The sequence below is a fragment of the Lepidochelys kempii genome, chromosome 2, assembly GCF_965140285.1.
Source record: "Lepidochelys kempii isolate rLepKem1 chromosome 2, rLepKem1.hap1, whole genome shotgun sequence".
NCBI classification, from domain to species: domain Eukaryota; kingdom Metazoa; phylum Chordata; order Testudines; family Cheloniidae; genus Lepidochelys; species Lepidochelys kempii.
In genome coordinates, this window is record NC_136381.1 from 154,959,326 (window position 1) to 154,981,089 (window position 21,764).

At 42.3% G+C, this 21,764-nt stretch overlaps 1 protein-coding gene across 1 annotated transcript in view; it reads right to left on the minus strand.

Annotated features, from left to right (window-relative positions):
* LOC140907170 (dynein axonemal heavy chain 5) overlaps window positions 1-21,764 on the minus strand; it is a 268,060-nt gene that overhangs the window by 39,218 nt on the left and 207,078 nt on the right. The window contains exons 69-73 of the mRNA XM_078851322.1: window positions 20,915-21,079; window positions 13,408-13,675; window positions 6,169-6,290; window positions 5,072-5,419; window positions 1,232-1,420 (exon numbers count right to left, since the gene is read on the minus strand). Of these exons, the coding sequence (XP_078707448.1) occupies window positions 1,232-1,420; window positions 5,072-5,419; window positions 6,169-6,290; window positions 13,408-13,675; window positions 20,915-21,079 (1,092 nt within the window). The remainder of the gene's footprint in view (window positions 1-1,231; window positions 1,421-5,071; window positions 5,420-6,168; window positions 6,291-13,407; window positions 13,676-20,914; window positions 21,080-21,764) is intronic.

Here is a 21,764-nt window from a genome sequence, read left to right on the forward strand (position 1 = left end):
ATTCAGCAAATCATAACTTTTCCAATGACACCTTACATGATGCATCTTGTACAAAATGCACCATAAGTATGCCATAATCATATCATACTAATATTAAAGGGATGAATATGGGGTGTTGTGTCACAGTATTATTTGGAGATATTTTAAATTCTGTTTTTATGAGTGATGTTCTACTTATCTGAAGGGCTACAGGAGAACATCAATATATGAAGAGGCATACACCATGGGGAAAATGGGTCAGTTTGTTCTGATAGTCAGTGAGCTCAGATCAGGTAGCTGCCCCAGATGGATAAGGAAGAAGACAGGGGCTCTATCAGAGACTCTTGCTTTGTTCTAAGCTTTCAGATTATACCAGAGGCGAACATTCTGCCATAGCTCATCCATAGTTTGCAGTTTCTACTTTCATTTTATTACTCAATTAGATGTTTGTCTTCTTCTGTACTGAAAAGTGGGAGTCTTTGGGAATCTGGTAACACAACCAAGTATCCAGTGAGTAGGAAGAAATACCAATATATTCAGTTGTTGCTAAACTCTGTTGCTTCTTCATTCACAGCATGTCTAGAATCTGTCCCTTCCTGTCTATTTCCCCTGTCAGAGTTCTTGGCCATGCCTTAACCGACACAATCTCTCACTGATTTTCCTGAAACATATTTCCCTTCTTTACAGACTATCCAAACTGTTATCTCCAAGCTCTTCTTCCTTGCTTGCTGCTCCAGCTCTTTTCATGTCTCTCCACTCATACCACATCCGCTTCCTCGATAATTTAAAACTCATCTAGATTATTAAAGCTCTGCAGAGCTCTACCCTGCATTTATGTCACCATTAGTCACCTGAAACTCTGGCAAGCATATTTGGTATGAGATCCTGCTTTTGCTTGCCGCCTAAGGAGCCATCCGCACCTTTGACAAATGTTAATGTAATAAAATAAAACAACAATAATATCCACTTTCTTTTATTCAAACACTAATGCAAGACTCACCACCACTTCCAGACAGCATGTCATGTTAGTGTTTAAATACTATGTAACTAACCATTATTTCTTCATATGTAACTTTTTGATGTATATACACTTTAGATAATAAACCAGAACACTTATACTTTTAATAAAGTGTGAGTTATTTCATTAATTAAAATACTTTAAAAGTTGCACAGAGAAGTGTTTCCACATGAATGGCATATATAATAATTCATATGTATCTATGCAGCAGTGTCTTGCTGTATATATTTGTACCTCATGAGGGATGTAGTCTGATGGCAACTTCTCCAGCATCTCATCAGCAAGACGCTGTACCATTGCTTCTCTGGTTTCCCCTCCTCCACTGCTACTGTCTTTAGGCTGAATGCTAACTATTGTGCTTAATGTCTCATTAGCCATATTAGTCTGATAAGTTATGTCTGCATTAGGGTGAAGTCCAAATACCTTAAGATAAAAAAAGGACACAATAAGAAAAAAATGAAGAATTATGTCTAAAAAAAATAGAGTGCTCTTGTTAATACACTATATTGATTTTTTAAAATATATATCAGTTAATAGTCTACACAAAAGAAAAAGACAAGGGAGCAGATCCTTAGATAGTATAAATCAGCATAGCCTCATTAAGGTCAATGGGGTTACACTGATCTAAACTAGCTAAGCATCTGGATCAAGTTATAAAAAAACTCTAACGTAAGCTGTGAATGAATATGCACCCCCTAAAACCAGCCAAATCACCTTATCCATTTGTTTCAGAAAATGCTTTCCGTGACCTATTAATTTTAACAGAAAAGTTACTAGTGACTACAGTACTGACTACTTCAGTATATAGTCATGTGAAAGATATGCACATGTATGGTATTGTACAAGACATAAATATTAGTAATTATGATGTTTCCTTTATCATTACTTTTCCATCATTTTCCATTTCTGACTCCCCACCCCCAAGTTGTCTTTCTTTTTAATTTTCTCTTTTCTCTAATTTATTTGTTAGGAGTGGTACTGGTGGATTAGGTTCTAAAACATGGACAATAAAAAACAAAACCCAAGCTGTATATATATTTAAGAGCACCCATACAGATGTTATGAACAGAGATATATTCTGGATGTGTTATGTCTTTCTGGTTTTAAGTCTTTTTCCCCTGGCTGTGAAGACTTGATTCTTTTATTTAGTCTGAAAGAGGTATAACATGAGCAGTGACCTATGCCCTCCCCTGCTTCAGTCCTGACCTAAAAACAGCAACCATAGAAGATAACAACAGTTCAGACTTCATGCTTATTCAATCTTTGTATTCTCTGCTGAGACTATCAGTAAGTCTTTAACTGTCCATTTGGATGGTGATTCTTGTCCATCAGGAACTGGACTGTGGACATCAGCTCATTTCATATACACAAGACACTTTTAATTATCAGTAAAATTAAGAATAAAAGGCATAAAACGATTAAATTTAATATTGTTATGCTTGCAACTTTAAAAATTCAGAGTCAGATCTTCAGCTGGTGTAAGTGCATCAGAGTAAATGGAGCTGCACCAGTTTAAACCACCTGGGAATCTGGCCCTGAAAGTGTTATTGTCATAGATCCAGTTCTACTTGCAGACACAGTGTGTGCACACAATTCCCATTGAATTAGGCTCCAAGTAGGATTTAAAACATATTTCACAGATAGAACTTGTAAAGTTAATACAACCTGCGTATTTAGAAATATGTGAAAGAGTCAATGCACAGTATTACATCTGTATTGACTATCATGGAATACAATAAAGCATTTGGAGATTAAAGATGTTCATGATTTTCTGATCTCTTTTGTTGAAGAGAGTGAGATTTTCTCCGGGCAAAGGAATTAGGATATGGCTGGCAGGAACCATATCATCTTTATCATTTTAAAAACAGAAAAGCTTCATTTTTGCTAGAGTGAAGTTGTAGTAATGCCTCTGTCTTAGTTCAAAATAAGAGAAAATGTCTTCCTTTGTGTATGTAAATTATAGTCCTAAACTGAGGGCTAGATTTATCCCTGGAGTAACTTCACTGAAGTTAGAGAAGTTACTCCAGGGATGAATTTGGTCTTGTGTGCATCTTTGTGCATGCATGGGAGAATAAAGAAAAAACAGAAAAATTGTATTATCCTGGGGCAGTTCAGTGTCCTTAATCCTTCTGGACACTAATCTAGAAACTCAATTTAAAGGGTGTTTTGGATGCATAAGGAATCCAGAACTGTACCCCTTAGTTTTTCAACTGACTATTGAGTTTCAAATCCGGCCGTAAACACTCCACTCCCTCCTGTCTAAAATCTAAGTGCATTTCAAAGGGATTTCTGAATTCAATAGCTCTCTTCAGAAGACAGTGTTTATTCTGATTTACTAATGCGAAGGTTGAATTTCATCAAAGGAGCAATGATACAGCAGTCAGATTTATTCAATCTGTCTTTCTTAACCAAAAATGGAGATAGGAGGAAACAAAAATTATACTGTCTTGACTAATACAATATCCTTCTTGGACCAGAGAAGACTGAGCTTAAAAGGTCAGGGGTTTCCAACAGCAATTCAGAAGGAGCTTGGAGTGACAGAAGGAAGTTGTCACTTTCCTCATGACCTGTGAGAATCTGGGTCAGTCTTTTGTAGGAGAAAGAGATCTTTGCATATTCAGGGTTCAATCCTACACCATTGAAGTGAAAGGCAGAACTCCCGTATATTAAAAAAAAACCCACAAATCTGGATTGGCAGGCAACAAAATACTGAGAAAATAAGCCCCCAAATTCTGAAGCAGGCTTCAAAACACTGACGAAAAGCAGGTGCAGGAACCAGAACTGAGATCTGGGAAAGAGCTGAAGCTGACGGGATGCAGTTCCTGTGGTGACCTGCTTCACTGACTATGATCAAAATGGATCCACTGGAATGTTGGGAGAGCAGCATTTACACTCAGCTGGGGAAGGTGCACATCAGCCAGTAGGGAGTCTGGCTTGCACTTACCCCGCTATTGCTGCCTTAAGGCTCCAAAACCTTAATAGCTAAGGGAGTTGCATTAAGAAGCTAAGACCCAGAAATGAGAATCCTGGACAGATGGTGGGTCAGAATCTCACCCAAAATCAATGGAGCTAGGGGATCTGACCAAGTATCTTTAGAGAGATATTTTATCCAGCGCTTTTCCACAGTTGCTTCTCTCCCATCAAGAACTCAGATGATGTCATCTATTTTTGCAGCTCTTTTGTAGAATCCCGATAGTCCATTCTGTATGTTTGGAAGTACCTCTGTGGTTTCCTTTCTTGGAATTAGAAGAGGAACCTTCAATTCTGGATTATACCACTACAAAGTAAAAATCAGGCTTTGCCTACAATGGGCTTTTTGCACGGGACAAACTGCACTGGTCTGAGCCATTACGGTAGTCACGTTGCACTGTGCCTACACTAATTTTACCTCATTATCCAACCAGAGAAAGCCACACTGGTGCAAGTCACCTTTTACAGTGGTACAGTACAATTACACTAGAGATTTGCACCAGTGTAGCTATCTCAGCGCAGCTACACTAGCATAAAAAAACACCAGTGCAGACAAGGCATTCATGGATCAATCCCTGCAGCAACCTGCATGCAACTTGGAGGGAGGAGCCCAGGTTGCCGGAGGAAAGAGTTTGGAGGAGGCAGCAGGAAACCAATCAGGATCTCTGCAAACAGTTCTCTTAATAAAGAGACAGTTTAATTTTACAAGTACGGAGTCCTTTCACATTATTACCTAGCACGTGGTGGTGGTGGATTAAATAGTCTCAGAAACAAGTCTGTATATTCGGTGCATTTTAATTCCAATACATGTTATCTTCAGAGGCATTTGTAAACCTCATAGTATATGCATTATGAACAGTTAATAACAGTGATACAGAAGTCAAGAGCATCCATTTTTATTTCAACTTCAACTAACAACTTCCTGTTCTCAAAATGGAACAGGCCCAGATGATAACACTGGCTTGTTAAGTGAGAACAATTGTTTTCATTTTCATAATGTCTGTTGTCTGAGCTCTGCCCTGTTCCATATATGGATGATTAGAAAAGTCTAGCACTTTAATTAGTATAACTCTCTTAATGCTTTAAAACTTAAAACATTTTTACCTCAGGTGTATCGACCATTGGCAGCTGCTCTATGTGCTGGAGATAGTCTTCAACTGTCTTGCCTTTTGGAATAATGTAAGCTTTGTAGAAGCAAAATTTGTCAGTAAACATACTCTCTCCAAACCACACTCTAGCAAATGTATTTAGCAACATTTTGTCAAGGTTGTCTGTTACACGGCCACCATACTGTACTTCTCCAAGCATATAGCGAACACAGCTCCAGTTCACCCCACGCTTAATGTCAACCGCATCCAAATGATTCTGAATAAACTGCACACTGGCTGCAAAGTCTGCTTGGTTAAATTCATAAGGGATGTTCCAGCCCAACGGACCAAACTTTCGTCTTTCCTAATGGAGGGAGATGTTTAAAAGGGTGAAGTTTAGTAACAGAAATTCTACGTGTAAAAGAATTTGTGAAATATACTAAAAATGCAGGTTTCAGAGTAGCAGCCGTGTTAGTCTGTATTTGCAAAAAGAAAAGGAGAACCTGTGGCACCTTAGAGACTAACAAATTTATTTGAGCATAAGCTTTCGTGAGCTACAGCTCACTTCAAAATGCAATAATCCACTAACCATCAATAGAAATTAAAGGGACACTGAGCTTGATTCTAACTGTGTTTACTCCACTGACTTCAATAAAACTATTCTTGATTTACACTTGTGTGAGAACAAAATCAGCCCCAGAATTAATTAACTGAAATCTTATTTTTTTAATATAATCCACAGGGAGAGGCAAAGGAGCAGGTATTACAAATGACTGGATAGAAATATTTTCATAATTGTTCTTAAAAAGTTCAATGACAGCCACCTGATTAATTCCTGAAAAGATCTTTCATGGAGGGTGAAGGTGTATATTATCTATTTTCCTCTCAGGTGTCTCCTGGTGGAGGGATATGATCAGTGTGGGCAGGTAAGTTCAGTACTGGGGGTATGTTTCAGTTTAGGGTATGGGTGACATCTTTTGGCTGTTCTCATTTTACATGTTCAATTTTGCCCACCACATTATTTATATTTAACACAGCTTTCAAGTTCTTAATTATATTCTCATTTATGAAATATGGTTTTTTAGTGTAATTGTAAGACAGTTAATTAATAACCTGAACAGTTGTATGTAGAAATGCCACAGCATATAACAATGGTTTCCACTGTGGCATATTGCTCACTTCCAGCTGTTCCTGAGTAATAGCAGAGTATGTCCGCTTTAAACCAGCCTTTACACCTAAAAAATAAATAAATAAAATAAAAATCACACTGTATTAGTAAAAAAAGGTATAGCATCCATATCTTGGCATTTTAAGATTGATTTAGGTCTGTTGTAACAGATGGCCTTCTATGAGAAATGATTATCCCAACACAGAGTATCATTTTTTTTTAATATTCTGAATCACTGAACTGTTTATTCATTTTGATACAGTATCAGTCAAATTACATTTTAGATATGCTTATAGGGACAGGCTTAAACCAAAACATTGGATCTAAAATGTGAGAGTGTCAAAAATTCAAACACAGCTCCAGAGCAGAATTTTCTTTTTAAAAAAACCCTCTATTTTTAAAATGGGCAGACCCTACATTACAAACTTGGAGTGTTTGAAACCAGGATCCGTGTCTAAATTTTGGAGGGAAAGCCCATTTCTAATTCTAACACTTTAAACGTTACCATCCTAAAATATGAATTTGCCCTCATACAATTTTTTTTTTCTCTTTGGAGGAGGGATTGATCATTTTTAATGGTCTATAAAGAACCATTGTAAAGCCCCTCATCATCATGGCTTTTGTTTTTATGTAATAACTTAACATATTATTTAGTATATCACAAAAAAGTGGGGTTTTTTTATTTAAAATATTTAAAGTGTGACCTTCTGAATTAAATGAAACAAAGGACATCTTTGGGTAGGAGCAGTGATGCCACAATCTAAGCAAAGCAGTGAGGTGCACTTGCTCAGGCCTAGGCCTGGGAGTCCGCAGAGCTAAGTTCTGTTCTCAGCTTTGTCACTGACCTACTGTGTGACCTTGGGCAAATCACTTAACTTCTCCGCACCTCAATTTACCCAATGATTAAACAGGAATAGTGCTATTTACTCACCACTGTATGGCATTTTGATATCAATGAATGAAAAGGGCTACATGAGTTCCAAGTCTTGTTATAATTGCACTTTCTCTGGCCTACAGCAATCATGCAGTAGGCTGATATTAAGAGCATTCCAATACAACTTTCTGCCGCTTGGACTGCACAAGTATAAATACTTCTTTGATGTTGCCAATCTTGTTAAGCAATGGAAGAGAGTCCCAAAACTCTGCAGCCTAATTTCAGATAAATGATGATGCTCCAAACCTAAATTAAGCTCAGGAATCTTGAAACAATTGTTCATATTTAATCTGATTCTAAATATTAGCGATGACTGTAGATATATAAATACATAAAAAAGTTAAATATACAGTTATAGATATTCTGCTAACCAAGAAAGCCATCCAACATGTCTTATGAAATACAATGATACATATTAAAAAGTGTCTGTGGTTCCAATTTTCAAAGACAAGGTGAAATCCTGGCCTTACTGAAGACAGTGGTAAAATTTCCTTTGACTTTGATTTCACCCTCGGGCCTTAACAGGGTGTCAAAATCCCACATTTGGCATATAGGCACACAAAAGGCCATTTACATCAGCACCTAACTGATGAAATGAGAATCCAGCCACTGTGTTTGGATGTTGTACTAAGGTATCCGCATTTGTTCACTGGGCTTCCTAACACAAATCTGTACAAATCTCCTAACACAAATCTCCACCAGCCCTCTGTGGAGAAAGAAGTGGTTCGGGACTATTTAGAAAAGCTGGACGTGCACAAGTCCATGGGGCCAGATGCGTTGCATCTGAGAGTGCTAAAGGAGTTGGCAGATGTGATTGCAGAGCCATTGGCCATTCTCTTTGAAAACTCATGGTGATCGGGGGAAGTCCCAGATGACTGGAAAAAGGCTAATGTAGTACGCATCTTTAAAAAAGGGAAGAAGGAGGATCCTGGGAACTACAGGCCAGTCAGCCTCACCTCAGTCCCTGGAAAAATCATGGAGCAGGTCCTCAGGGAATCAATTCTGAAGCACTTAGAGGAGAGGAAAGTGATCAGGAACAGTCAGCATGGATTCATCAAGGGCAAGTCATGCTTGACTAATATAATTGCCTTCTATGATGAGATAACTGGCTCTGTGGATGAAGGGAAAGCAGTGGACGTGTTGTTCCTTGACTTTAGCAAAGCTTTTGATACGGTCTCCCACAGTATTCTTGCCAGCAAGTTAAAGAAGTATGTGCTGGATGAATGGACTATAAGGTGGATAGAAAGCTGGCTAGATTGTCGGGCTCAACGGGTAGTGATCAATGGCTCCATGTCTAGTTGGCAGCCAGTATCAAGTGGAGTGCCCCAAGGGTCGGTCCTGGGGCCGGTTTTGTTCAATATCTTCATAAATGATCTGGAGGATGGTGTGGATTGCACCCTCAGCAAGTTTGCAGATGACACTAAACTGGGAGGAGAGGTAGATACACTGGAGGGTAGGGATAGGACACAGAGGGACCTAGACAAATTGGAGGATTGGGCCAAAAGAAATCTGATGAGGTTCAACAAGGACAAGTGCAGAGTCCTGCACTTAGGATGGAAGAATCCAATGCACCGCTACAGACTAGGGACCGAATGGCTCGGCAGCAGTTCTGCAGAAAAGGACCTAGGGGTGACAGTGGACGAGAAGCTGGATATGAGTCAACAGTGTGCCCTTGTTACCAAGAAGGCCAATGGCATTTTGGGATGTATAAGTAGGGGCATTGCCAGCAGATTGAGGGACGTGATCGTTCCCCTCTATTCGACACTGGTGAGGCCTCATCTGGAGTACTGTGTCCAGTTTTGGGCCCCACACTACAAGAAGGATGTGGAAAAATTGGAAAGAGTCCAGCGGAGGGCAACAAAAATGATTAGGGGACTGGAACACATGAGTTATGAGGAGAGGCTGAGGGAACTGGGGATGTTTAGTCTGCGGAAGAGAAGAATGAGGGGGGATTTGATAGCTGCTTTCAACTACCTGAAAGGGGGTTCCAAAGAGGATGGATCTAGACTGTTCTCAGTGGTAGCAGATGAGAGAACAAGGAGTAATGGTCTCAAGTTGCAGTGGGGGAGATTTAGGTTGGATATTAGGAAAAACTTTTTCACTAGGAGGGTGGTGAAACACTGGAATGGGTTACCTAGGGAGGTGGTGGAATCCCCTTCCTTAGAAGTTTTTAAGGACAGGCTTGACAAAGCCCTGGCTGGGATGATTTGATTGGGAATGGTCCTGCTTTGAGCAGGGGGTTGGACTAGTTGAGCTCCTGAGGTCCCTTCCAACCCTGATATTCTATGATTCTATGAAAGGGCCAGAAATACTGTAGCATGAATTTTTAAAGGCAGGTTTCAAATACAGTGAAATAAATGGCTAAGTCCTAAACTGATAAAACTTGAAAACTTCCTTTCTATGACACAGGAAAAAATACCAGTGTCATCTGCCATCCTTTACAACTTTTCCAAAATATATTCTAAAGGTATTAAAGGAGAATCAAAAGAATCAAGACAAAATTATCAAACCACAGTATTTAACAGCACAGTGTGCAGGCAATCTGGGACAAGATCTGAACAACATTAAAACAGTTTACATTCTACTCAAAATTAAACCATTATCCATAACACATCTCTGAATATTGTTAAAATCAAATTGCAGACTGGCTACAACCTGTCTTATAAAAGAACCAGGATGTCATCTGAATACAGACAAATGCTCTAAAAAAGATGCAATATATTTAAAACAACAAAAAAGAACCTAAACCAGAAACTTGGGTAACTGCCCTTCTGAGTGAAAATATCTGGGATTACTCCATAATTCAAACCACGCTGTCTTTCAGACAGATCAGAAGCAAAGCACATTTAGAATTCTTACTAACTCACCAGAAAGTTAAATAGTGAAATAAGAGGCTTAAATGACTGAGGGATCAAATTTGACCTTGGATACATATTCTCAAGCTCCCACTGACTTCAATAATTGAAACAAGCTGCAACATCTACATATAAATGAAAGGCAAACTATTGCACGGTGCTATGGTAGTTGAAAAAAAAGGACTAGAGAATTGCAAGCATTGTAATCTAGCACTCAAAGAAGCCTAGGTTTGACAACAGCTTCCTACCACTGACAAGGCAGACCTTGTCAGCTCCTTTCCCACCTTATCCCAGCAGCAGGCATTAGGCAAGTGGCTTCTTTAAAGGAAAACTAAGGGGTAAGCCTCTTGTGCACTGCCCTGAAAGATCCTTCCCTGTGCTAGCAAAATGCCGTTGGGTACCCACACATGGTTGACAAAACTCTACTCTGCTTCCTGCATGTCTCTCAATAGAGGACTGACTTCGTCCCTAAAACACCAAGAGCCAGACTGTAGTTGGCTGTTGCACAGGTGTGCAAAGTGGAGAAAGCATAAATAGTCTTTCCTCAACCTTGCCTCCCTGTCTCCAGCGCAGAGATCAGCCACGGTTGCCATTCATGCACTCTCCTGAGCATAGGGACTGCCTCTTGTTAGTGCCCCTGTGATGCAATCCTCTCAGAGACAAAGCATGACCATGGCTTAAGAGAGGCTCATTTGAGGGATAAGCCTCTGCACCGCCTCCACACATACCTTGGTCTGAAAGGCAGAGTCTGGTCCTGAGTGAGAAGCTGAGGTTTGAAAAGGGATGCAATGGTGAAGAAATTCACCTTAGCAAATAGGCTGCAACAGGCAGCTCTCTCGAGATCTTCACTATAGCTTAATGACGTGTTTTCTGTTTTTTTAATAAAGCAATCTAGTGAAAAGCAGGAACTCAGTAGCAACAGTGTAAGGAAAAGTCTATAGGGTTTCATATACTACATGCACACCTCTGCACTTCATATTCTCTTAGCCACATGCAAATGAACCATGGAAACAAACTGATCTGCAAAACGAAACTAACATTAATCATTGTATGTCCGCTGGGGAGGAAAACATCCATGTGACATATGATGTGATGATGCCAAAAGAATCCTCGTTCTCAGTCTGATTCTCTATAAACACTTTCCGACTGATTCTCTATACACAATTGCAGTCTGATTCTCTATACACACGTTCAGGAGACATTCACCTCCCCCAGCAGCTGCACTAGTCCAGCTGTTCCTCTCTGCTCTTTCCCTTTGCTTGGTTACTTTGTGCCAGTGTCTTTTTCAGCACAAAAGAGGTCAGAGATAATGGAATTGCCAAGTACAGCAGTATGAAAAAATCGACACTAAAGCACAGGTTCTGGAAGTAGGGGTGCTAGAGGTGTGGCAGCACTCCCTGGCTTGAAGTGGTTTCCATTATATTTAGGGGTTACAGTTTTGTTCAATGGCTTTCAGCACCCACACTATACAAATTGTTCCAGCACCTATGCACCAAAGTAAAATCATATTAAAAGTTGCCAAATTTATGAGACGCAAGAGAGTTAGCCTTCAATTTATTTATTACTTTGTGTTTTCTGAAGAAACAAAAGGTGATATTTTTGAGGGCAAAAAAAGGTGTGTGAAAACGGTAACTGTTGCCTTGAGACAAATATAAAGAAATCTGAGATTTGTTACAGAGTGCAATGTCACCAGTTATGGCAAGAAAACTCAGATTCAGTGACAAACATTAGCCCTTCAAATTTGCAAATTCTTGTGAAAATTCCTGTTTCGACATGAACATTTGTATATAAAAATCTCTTTCCATCTTTCAGCATAGATCAGCCCCTCATTCTTAGCAGAGAAAGACACACAGAAAAATGCATATTTAGGAATAATATCATCTCCTACACCAAACATAGAGTGCTTCCTGTCAGTCAGGGTTGGGACCCAGAAGGGGGATCCTGGCTGATTCCTGCTGAGGTGACTCAGTCTGGCAGGTGTGGCTTATTAACGCCTACTTCCACATAAGGAAGGGGCAAGTGACTCTTTGGGTAGATGAAACTTGGATCTATGGCAGGAAACCTCTGGTGACAGCCAAGCTTAGGAAGAAAGTTCACCCTGAGGTTTATGATTTTATTCTTGTTATTATCTGAAGTACCAATACATCCAAACCCCAGGAACAGAAAAATTTGGATGAGATGCTGTGAGCCAGATTGCCCCCTCTCAGATTATCTCTCTGGTGATGATCACCCCAAATTGTCTGTCCCCCCAAAAGGTAAAAGCCACTGGGGTCAACATGTGCCCCTGCAGCAGCTCTGGCCACTGGTCCTCCTGTGACACCCAGATTCCAGTCAGCGCAGTGGCTTTGGAGCCGTGCTTCCAAGGACTAACCCCAGCCACATCAGCTGCCACAGACCCTGGGTAGGATCTGCAGAAAAGTGAATGAGGCCTGGGGCTATGTTAACTTGTCAGTATAATTTCTGTGGAGCTAGAGTGCGGGATGATGTCTGTCCTGCTAGCCCTTTCCTGTTAACCCTTCCTCCTGCCTGCCTGAATACAACCTCTTCTCACAGAAGACCCTGAACCACACAGAGCCTCTACAGGGTGTAAGGAGGGGAACAGTGTTGTGGATGGTTTGAAGCCCCCCTTCCAGGCAGAGAGGGAAGATCCATGGATGCAGGAAACCTCCTTGCACATGTCTATGTGAAAACACTCCGGCCCAATACGTGTAGTTTCAGTTCAGAGCAGGAAGGGGTTCTACCTTACCATAAAGATTTCTGTAAACAGGAACATAATTTTGTTCTCTAATGAAAACACCATTCTAAATCAGGAGGGTATATTATAATAAACGTAAATACCCTGGAAACTTAAATATCCCAGGACTAAATGGTGGTAAATACTTATGATCTGTGTTTCCAGCAAGATACTAAACTTGTTACAAGCCTCAAGTTCCACAGCCATCCATTCGTTGGAAAATATTTCATTATGAGAAACAGCATCTGTATATTACTGAAAATTCTGGCAGTCTTGGATGCCAAAAGTTAGGCACCTAAATATATTTTTAAGCATCTATGTACATAGCCTGATTGCAAAAGTGCTGAGCACCACAGCTCCTGTTGATATTCAAGCCACTTATTTAGGCTCCAAAATCTAAACTTAGGCATCAATTTTTAGCACTAATTGCAGATTTTGGCCTAATATTCTTCACAATTTATTATATACTGAAACAACAAGATTGCCAATAGTCTGTGTTAGAAAATGAACAATGAAAATGTTCACAAAAACAGTTTAAAGCTTCATGCATAATGAAATTGATTCACACAGGGTTGCATTTAGTTAACTGAAGAACAGGGAGAACATAGAGCAGCACAGAGTAATCAGTAAAAGCAGCAACTGTCAGGATGATTTTTTTTACCTTGAGGTGGTTCATTAGTAAATTTGATAGATGACTGCAAAAGATTAATAGGAAATTTTGAATGGACTTCTGTAGTAATCCACGTCCTGAAACGAGGGTTCATAGATTCTGTTGTTATGATGGTGTCCAATAATTCATCAAGGAAATCCAAGCCCAGGTGGCAGTTCTGCAGAAGGAGCCATCCTCCATCTTGTATACACTGATTTAATAAGCGCCTTGCATGGATCTCCTGGCCCTGGCCCATTGAAATGGCACGACAAGGAGTATTCTGTAAGAAAAAAGTATCTTGTAATCTCTTAGGAATGATTATTAGTGTTGCTTATTATTTTTACAGCACCACAGGGGCTTATGGAACTTAACAGACAAAGAAATGAAATGTAAGGGGGCTGCACTAAAGCTGACACCTCTGAAGATCTGGGTTCTGAACAGGCCCCTATCCTCTGCTCCTTCCGCACAAGCTCAGAGGAAACTACTTCTATGAACATGGTTGCAGCAGGATCCATGAAACACCCACCTTTGCTGCACTTCCCTTCCCCATAACTCTGTGGAAACCTTTCTGTGGTGCAACATGGATAGGGAAGGGTGGATTGGATATAACCAGCAGTTTTCTGCTGGATGCCCTGACACCAGTCAGCTCTGTGTTCTTGGGGAACCAGGGTGCAGTATCCAGCCTGTCTGATTCATGAAGGGCACCCCCACCCCAGTCTTCTGCTTGAACCAAAGCCAACAGAAGAAAGACTTACAGAAAGCAATGAAAAGGCGGTGGGAGACACACCTAAACCCCTCCTGACAAGGGTGACAAGATTAAGGCAACTCCCCTAGCCTCATTTGCATCAAAGATGGGACAGGGAGGCATCTCCATTAGCATACAGCATGGAGAACAGAGATTCCAAGGCAAGAACCACACTGAACTCTGGGACCAGAAAAGCAGGGATGCACTGCATCATGGGGGATCTCTGCTCCAGATGTTAATGAACCCACGCCTACACACACCCAGCTCAGCAGTCATCAGACTAATTCTAGTAATGAACCCTTGATTGATATCCAAAATACTGAAGCTGCCTAATTGCATTGTGAACTCCCTTGAAGGAACACCACCCCTGAATGATCAGTTCCTATTGTCTAGCCTAAAGAAAACAGTTTACCCATAAACAAATCTAGTGTTCTCCCTTGAACCATTGTTGTTTCCCTACAAAAAACTCCTACGCACGCCCAAGTAAGTGTTCTGATGCCTGAATTCAAACTCTGCATCAGTTCCACTGGCACTTCATCTTCTCCGGACTGATCGCGCTGTGGGCTCTGCCTGTAACCAGCACTCAGGACCCTGAGCTATGGAACCTGACCATCACCTGGGAACCCCGACCAGTTCACGCTTCATGGAGTGGTGAGACCCCAGCTCTCTCTCTCTCTGTTTTCTTTTCTACCTCAGGTATAACTTTTTAACCCTGACTTGTTTGATCAGTTTTTGTAATCTTTAATAATGTAACTGTTATGTCTGTTTCGGCTCTCCTTGTGTGGTTATTCAAGAAATAACTTTTATGGTTAAGCTGATTGCTTCCCTCCCTCTCTCTCTCTGAACTTCTCTTTAGTGTTTCTGGCTTCCCTATTTACTCCGCAGCAATGCTCCTCTTACCTAAGCTAAAGATCCCTGTAGTGTCCAAAACTACGGTGGGGTTTGCTCATCAAGTGGGTTATTTCCAGAACAATTGTAATGTGAAAGTGGGGATAGTGCTGAACCTGGGACATATGAGGGTGGCAGCTTGGAAGTGCTGCTTGGCCCAGCTTATTGAGTCCAGGGACATATAAGGGGTCAGCTTGAGAGTGCTGATTGACCCAGTCCACTCAGACTTGCTGTGTTAGTGTGTCTGTGTGTGTGTTCATCTGATTCTGGGGCTGGAGGAACTCAGCCCTGGGGAACCTAGGTCCTGCAGGACAGCTCCATTGGGAGGGGACTCGCAGAAGGGAGAAGTAGAGCTCCATATAAAAACACAAGGGACACGAGCAGTACATTAACAGAATTACAGAACCCCCTCCCCTCAGAAGAATAACCCTAATAAATGAGCGTACCACAAAGTAATGGGCAAATCTGGTAACAGCTCCCCCATCCCTCCAGTTAAAGTACCACACATTACTGTGAGCAGGGTGTGTAGTAGCTTACTGTTCTCCCCTTCTGACACTCTGTACTTCAAAACAGCATCCTGGAACCCCCATATTCACCACTGTGATATAATTATATGTTTTGTACAAAATATGCCTTGTGAGCGATCATTTAAAAAGTCTTGATGTGTTGAACATTAATATCTTGTTGAATTGTAGGTTCTATCATTGTATGATAACTTAGGAAGTATTGCTATATGTTTGTTACTGAAATATGTGCTAGGTGGGAAATGCCCACAGCTAGCCTTTCAGTGGCAACAAAGGAGCAACTAATACTGACGAGACAGATTTACATCAGGACCTGCCAGACGTGTTGATGGCTCATCAAAAAGAATCCCACTCTCTCAGAGAGGGTATGTACACAATGGAGGCTACCTCCCCCCCATGTCACAGCAAAGATCTTTCTAGCACCTGGAGAGAAAGTATAAATGAGGGTCAAGGACATCACCTCTTAGCCTCTCTCCTCCCCCATCTCAATACCTAGAAGATTGTTTGGAAGACAAAGACTTTGAACTGGGGAGATTGGTCCCAGGCTGAGAAGGGAATTCAGCCTGTGCATTAAGAACTGTAAAGTGCCTGGAACATCCAGTGAGCTAAGAAAAGCTGTTTGATTCAAATCTTGCTTAGTCTGTTAAAGTTATACTGTGATTCTATTTTTTTTTCTTATGTAACCAACTTTGACCTCTGTACCTAACACTTATAATCACTTAAAATCTATCTTTATGTAGTTAATAAACTTATTTTAATGTTTTGTCCTAACCAGTGAGTTTGTCTAAAGCGGTTGGGGAATCTGCTCAGATTACAAAGGCTGGTGCATGTCCAATTTCCTGTCACGAAGTGGTGAACTAATTAATGAGCTTGCACTGTTCAAGAGAAGGTCTTGAGCAGTGTAAGACAGGACATCACTGGGGTGCAAGACTTGGAGGCTGGGGTCTCCCTGCATACAATTCATGAGTGGCTTAGAGAGCATTCATGCAATTCAGCTGGACATGTGCCTCTACATGTTGATGGCTGCTTGATCACAGCACCTGGAGGTATTTGCTGTTTGTCACTAGCAAAGCACTGTGAGAGACAGCCCAGGCTGCAGAGTTTAAAGGGACTCATTGGTCTTGCAGACTAGGTTGTACCCTAAGGGTATATCACACCCCCTTATGCTGTGGAAAATCTTCAGGAGGTGTGATGGATTTGGAGCAGTTCTGTAGTGATTTATGAATACTGTATGTTGATCTGGTTATTGGGATGTTTACTGTATGACAGTATGGATTTAGTTTAATCAGGAACTATCTGGGGAAAAAATGTAGGAAAGGAAAGTGTGGCTCAAGATAAGAAGTGAAGCTCTGTGCATGGATGTCCTTGCCTCCAGCAGAGCCCCAGGATTTATGGGGGCCAAACCCTCTCCCGCTAATGTGGGAGCAACCCTGCTGCCCTGAGGCAATCAGAAAGAACCTCTGCAAGTGCAATCTTGTGGAGTTTTACTCCTGGGGGAATTCTGCACCACTGAGTGTGTGCAGAATTCATGACCCCCACAGATTTCTCTGCTTCCCTGCAGAAAAATGACTTCTGACAGGGAAACAAAGGGAAGCTGCAAGAGCAGTCACGCACCACTCCCTAGCTGCACGGGTACAACCCGGAGCAGCCAGTGGAGAGGTAAATCACCGTAAGGCTGGAGACACCCCAGCCAGTGGCTCCCAACCTGAGATGGGCTCAGTTGCTAGTCCCAGCTGGGCTGGAGGCAGAAGACGGGACTTCCTCTACCCCTGAAAGGAGTGGCTGGGGCTGGATCAGACCCACCCCCAGAAACCTCCCCCAGCTGCAGGAAGCTCAGCATCCTCCCATGCTTCCTGCACCCATCGCTCCTCAGCTGCAGGGGAGGGCTCACTGTACGGGGAACTGCTCCCCCATCTGCCCAACCCCCATGCATCTGGACCTCCCATACCCAGGCACCCCACCAAGCCTCACCCCATACACCCAGAACCCCCCTAGCCCTCCATACCCAAACCCCACCTCTTTGAACCTCAACCCCTGCATCTGGATACCCCTGCCCCCAGACCTCCTGCCTCCAGACACTCACTCCTACACCCAGACCACCCCCCACTTAGCTCCCTGCACTCAAACACACACCCTGAGCCCCACCTCCCTGCATCCCCCTGAACCCCATCCTACTGACCCCCAATTAGCTGCACCCAGACCCCCACCCCACCAAGCCCCATTCCCCCAGCACCCAGACCCCCCTGCAGAGACTCCCACACCAGACCCCTCGCTGAGCCCCAACCACGTTCACCTGGAAGCCCCGGCAGAGTCCCATTGCCCCTGCACCTGGAACGGCCCCAATGAGCCTCTGCCTGCACCCAGATCCCCCCCACACCTAGACCCCCCACTGAGCTGCCTGCACCCAGATTGTCCCACACAGAATCCTCTCACCCCACACCTGGATCCCACCCCACCGAGCCCATCCACACTTATATCCTGCCAGGTTGAGCCTGCCTGCCCCACACCTGGTGCACCTGGCACAGAGAGGCAGGCCCAGGCCTTGTGTTGTGTCAGGGTTGAGTGCGTATCCCTGGCATAGGGAGGCTGCAGGATGATCTCTCACCTTCATGTAGCCAGGAGGGTTAGACTGATTAATCTCTCGTCTTCCTCTAAGAGGAGGCTACAGCAGAGACTGAGGCTAGGTCGGCACTACAGACCTATGTCGGTATAACTACATGTGAAAAATCCACACCCCTGAGCGACATTGGTATACCAATCTTAACCCCCTGTGTAGACAGCGCTATGTCAACAGGAGAGCTGCTCCGATGCACCATTTTAAGTGTAGACCTGCCATTACTGGCAGCAAGGGAGGATGGAATGAGGCTATTATTGGCAAAACAGTAGGCCATGGAATCACAAGTATCACGAAGGCAGCCGAGAGTACTGAAAAAATCAATTTCTGGACAACACCTGCAAGACCCCCCTTGTGACAATCAGGGTCCAGACAGGGGAGAACAGGGGGCTTGAACCCCAAAGAATAAGCAGTTGAATCAACTGATTGTATACCATGTGTGCTATAAAAACATGCTGAGCAAGGTCTTTAATGAGTTTGTAATGTTTGTAATGTTCTAAACTTAGTGGTCATTATGAGATACGTAGACAGGCTATGGTTATGAATTTATGTATTTGTGTATATGGACAACTGTGCTCATAATCTGTGGTGCAGTTCCACCTCACCCCTCAGGGTGGAGGACAGACAGGCAGGGAGGGGCTGCCTCCACAACCAGTTGAGACTAGCTCCATGCACCTAGCACTATACCACCCACGAAAAGACAAATGATGGGCCATTCGAGTTACTGGAAAGATACTGAGACATCCCAGCTAGAATTTCCCCAACTAAGAGTCACCATGTCTGAAGGAAAAAAAATTGTGAACCCTTTTAAAATGGAAGGGGTTTGAAACAAAAGGCATCCAGAAACTGAAGGACAGTGACTTGGTGGTTGCTGTCCATGAAACACTGGATCCTCCCTCTGCCTAAGGGGTATGCTAGGAAACGGTTCAAAAGCAATAGGTAGAAGAGGGAATGTATTAGAAAAGGGATTTTATCTAATATGGAAGTGAAACACCTGAGAATGCACATTTATGTTTATTTTCTGTGTAACTTGTATAAGTTTCCTCTCCCTTACTATTTCATCTTTGAATCTGTGGCTTTTCTATTACATAAACCTTTTGTTTATTTCTACCCCAAGCAGGTCTCTGGTGTGGAAACTGAGTGGAGCTTGTGTCTGGGAGGCTGGTTTCACACCTCCAGGGCCTGTGAACCAGAGGGGAAAAGTCCGAGTATCTTGTAGTTAATAGCATGGGGAGGACGGATTTGGAGAGACTCAGGACTGGACGGCCTGCTGGTGTCATCCTGCAGGGAGTAACTAGGCTGGTGGAAGCCAGGGTGAAACCTTGTGCTTGGGGGCACGATACTGGTGTCAGGGGTCTGGACCAAAGCTGCACAGGATAAAGAAACTAAGCAGGAGGTGGCAGAACCCCTTTCTGGTCTGGGTGATTCCCAAAATGTCACACCGCATCAGATCACAGTAAGGATCTTTTATACTCCAAGGAAGAGCGTCTTCTGATCCCTGGGGACAAGAAGGGTAGCTTGAAGATCCACACTGAAAGGTTTGGGTTTTATTTTGCTTTTAATTTTGAGATTGTCTCTTTCAAGTTACCCCTTCAAATGCACTGCTTCCAACAAAGATACAGATCCTAGTCCCTGTCTCAGGGGTGTCTTCACAACCTCTATTTAAAAATAAAAAATTGGAGCTAAGAAGAAGGATGCCATATTCCCCAGCTCACTCCAACTGCCTCCCTTCCCCACCCAGTGATTGTGTGTTAGCTTCCTAGACCGTAAATTCTCTGGGATGGGGATCATGCCCAGGGTAATCCAACTTGTGTTCCTAAAGTTAGACCCTTAAATCTGTATCTTATTTAAGCACCTAAATAACATTGGCCTGAATTTCAAAGGTGCTAAGCATCCAGAGGTTCGAATGAAGCTAATGGGATCTATGGGTGCTCAGCACTTTGAATATCAGGCCACTCTTACCCAATTTTTATAACATTATGCATCTTTATTTGAAAATTTTGGTCAGAGTCTCGTATACATCCTCATAGGCAGGCAGCATAATGGGGATCCATTATTCAGGTGAAAATTTCTTCTCGGTAAATTCATGTTTATATCTACATTTTGAACCATAAATACAAGGGACCACAACCCTTTCCAATGATGCTGTGCTGTTGGTAAGCAATTTTTCATGTATCTACCACGCAAATGTATTGAATGTTATGGTCTCCAGTTTCCTTTTGTCTTTCATCATTCACTGCAGTCACTGACACAAATGAATTGGGAACTATGGCGTGTGTATGTACGGTTCTAGTTAAGAAAGGTGGGTCTGGTACCCCAAAACACCCTCCACATCAGGGCATCAGCCAGGCTTCCGAGGAACATTTTCACAAATCTGTTCACCTGCTGGATTAATTAAACATTGTTCTATTTCCAACTGTAACTGCCATCAGTTCACAGAACAAACAAAAGATAACAATATACACGACCAGCACTGCTTTTTTGTTACAACTAGATACCTCCTGGTGATCTCTGGCACAGAAACAGCTGTCTCTTTGTACAAACTGACTGGGAAAAGTAGAACAGACCCAAAATCCATTTCCTAAGAACACAGGCATGAACCAAAGTGTGCTCATATGAATGCATGTGAAAAGTGACAAAAAGGGGTGAGCTCACTGCAAATCAAAATTCAATTTCTAATTCAACAAAATATTCATCGATAATTTTTACCACTGTTCATGCAGCTCTACTAAATAAGATTTAAGATACCTTTGATTTTGCAAGACGCTCTATATTTTCAGTGGGATCAGATCCCATAGATAAAAAGCAAGTCAAGGGCGTTCGACAGTCACTTTCAGTCCACATTGCTTCCATATCAAGAATAAATCCTTCTGCATATTTCACACCGAGAGATTCTGCAATGTAGTGCCGAGCCTGCAACAAACATTTCCAAATACATATTAAATAATCTTACTTGTATACCCTTACCCACATCAATGTGTGTCACACAAACCCAATGTCTACTACCATGGAAACTGAGGAACCATTCACAGATAGCCCTGGTGGACCAGATGGAGGAGCTAGATCTAAGTTTAATTTTCAGTTTAACTTAAACCCAAGTTACAAATATTATAGCTTTAAATAGAAAATTTCTTACCTGATGCTGTCCTTTCTGGGACTGACCTATTCCCAGTCCAAGACATGTGGGCAGCACCTCTCCTGTAAATACTGGAAGCAGCTCAGATTTTATCCATAAGGCTCTGGGCCTTACCCATACCCTTTCTGCCCTCATTTCACATGAGTACTTCCAAAGCTAACTTGAAAGAGTAAATTTTGACTGGGATATAAAACATAACCTTTTGGACAATAATGCCTCTTCAAGTGTACTAACTATATATATGAATCTTGAAGAGTCCCATTAAAGAAGCACCCGGGAGGACTTATCTTGGGCGTGAGTGGGCTGACAGGGAACTAAATTTTTCATTACAGATCATGACCTCTCCCCCAGTCCAAGATATGTGACTTAGTGAGCAGATTAGGCAGACTCTGAACCGTTCTAGAACTGGTTTATCCACAGCTGTTGTGACAAAGTTCCTCCTCTGCCTTGGTGGGTCCTGCG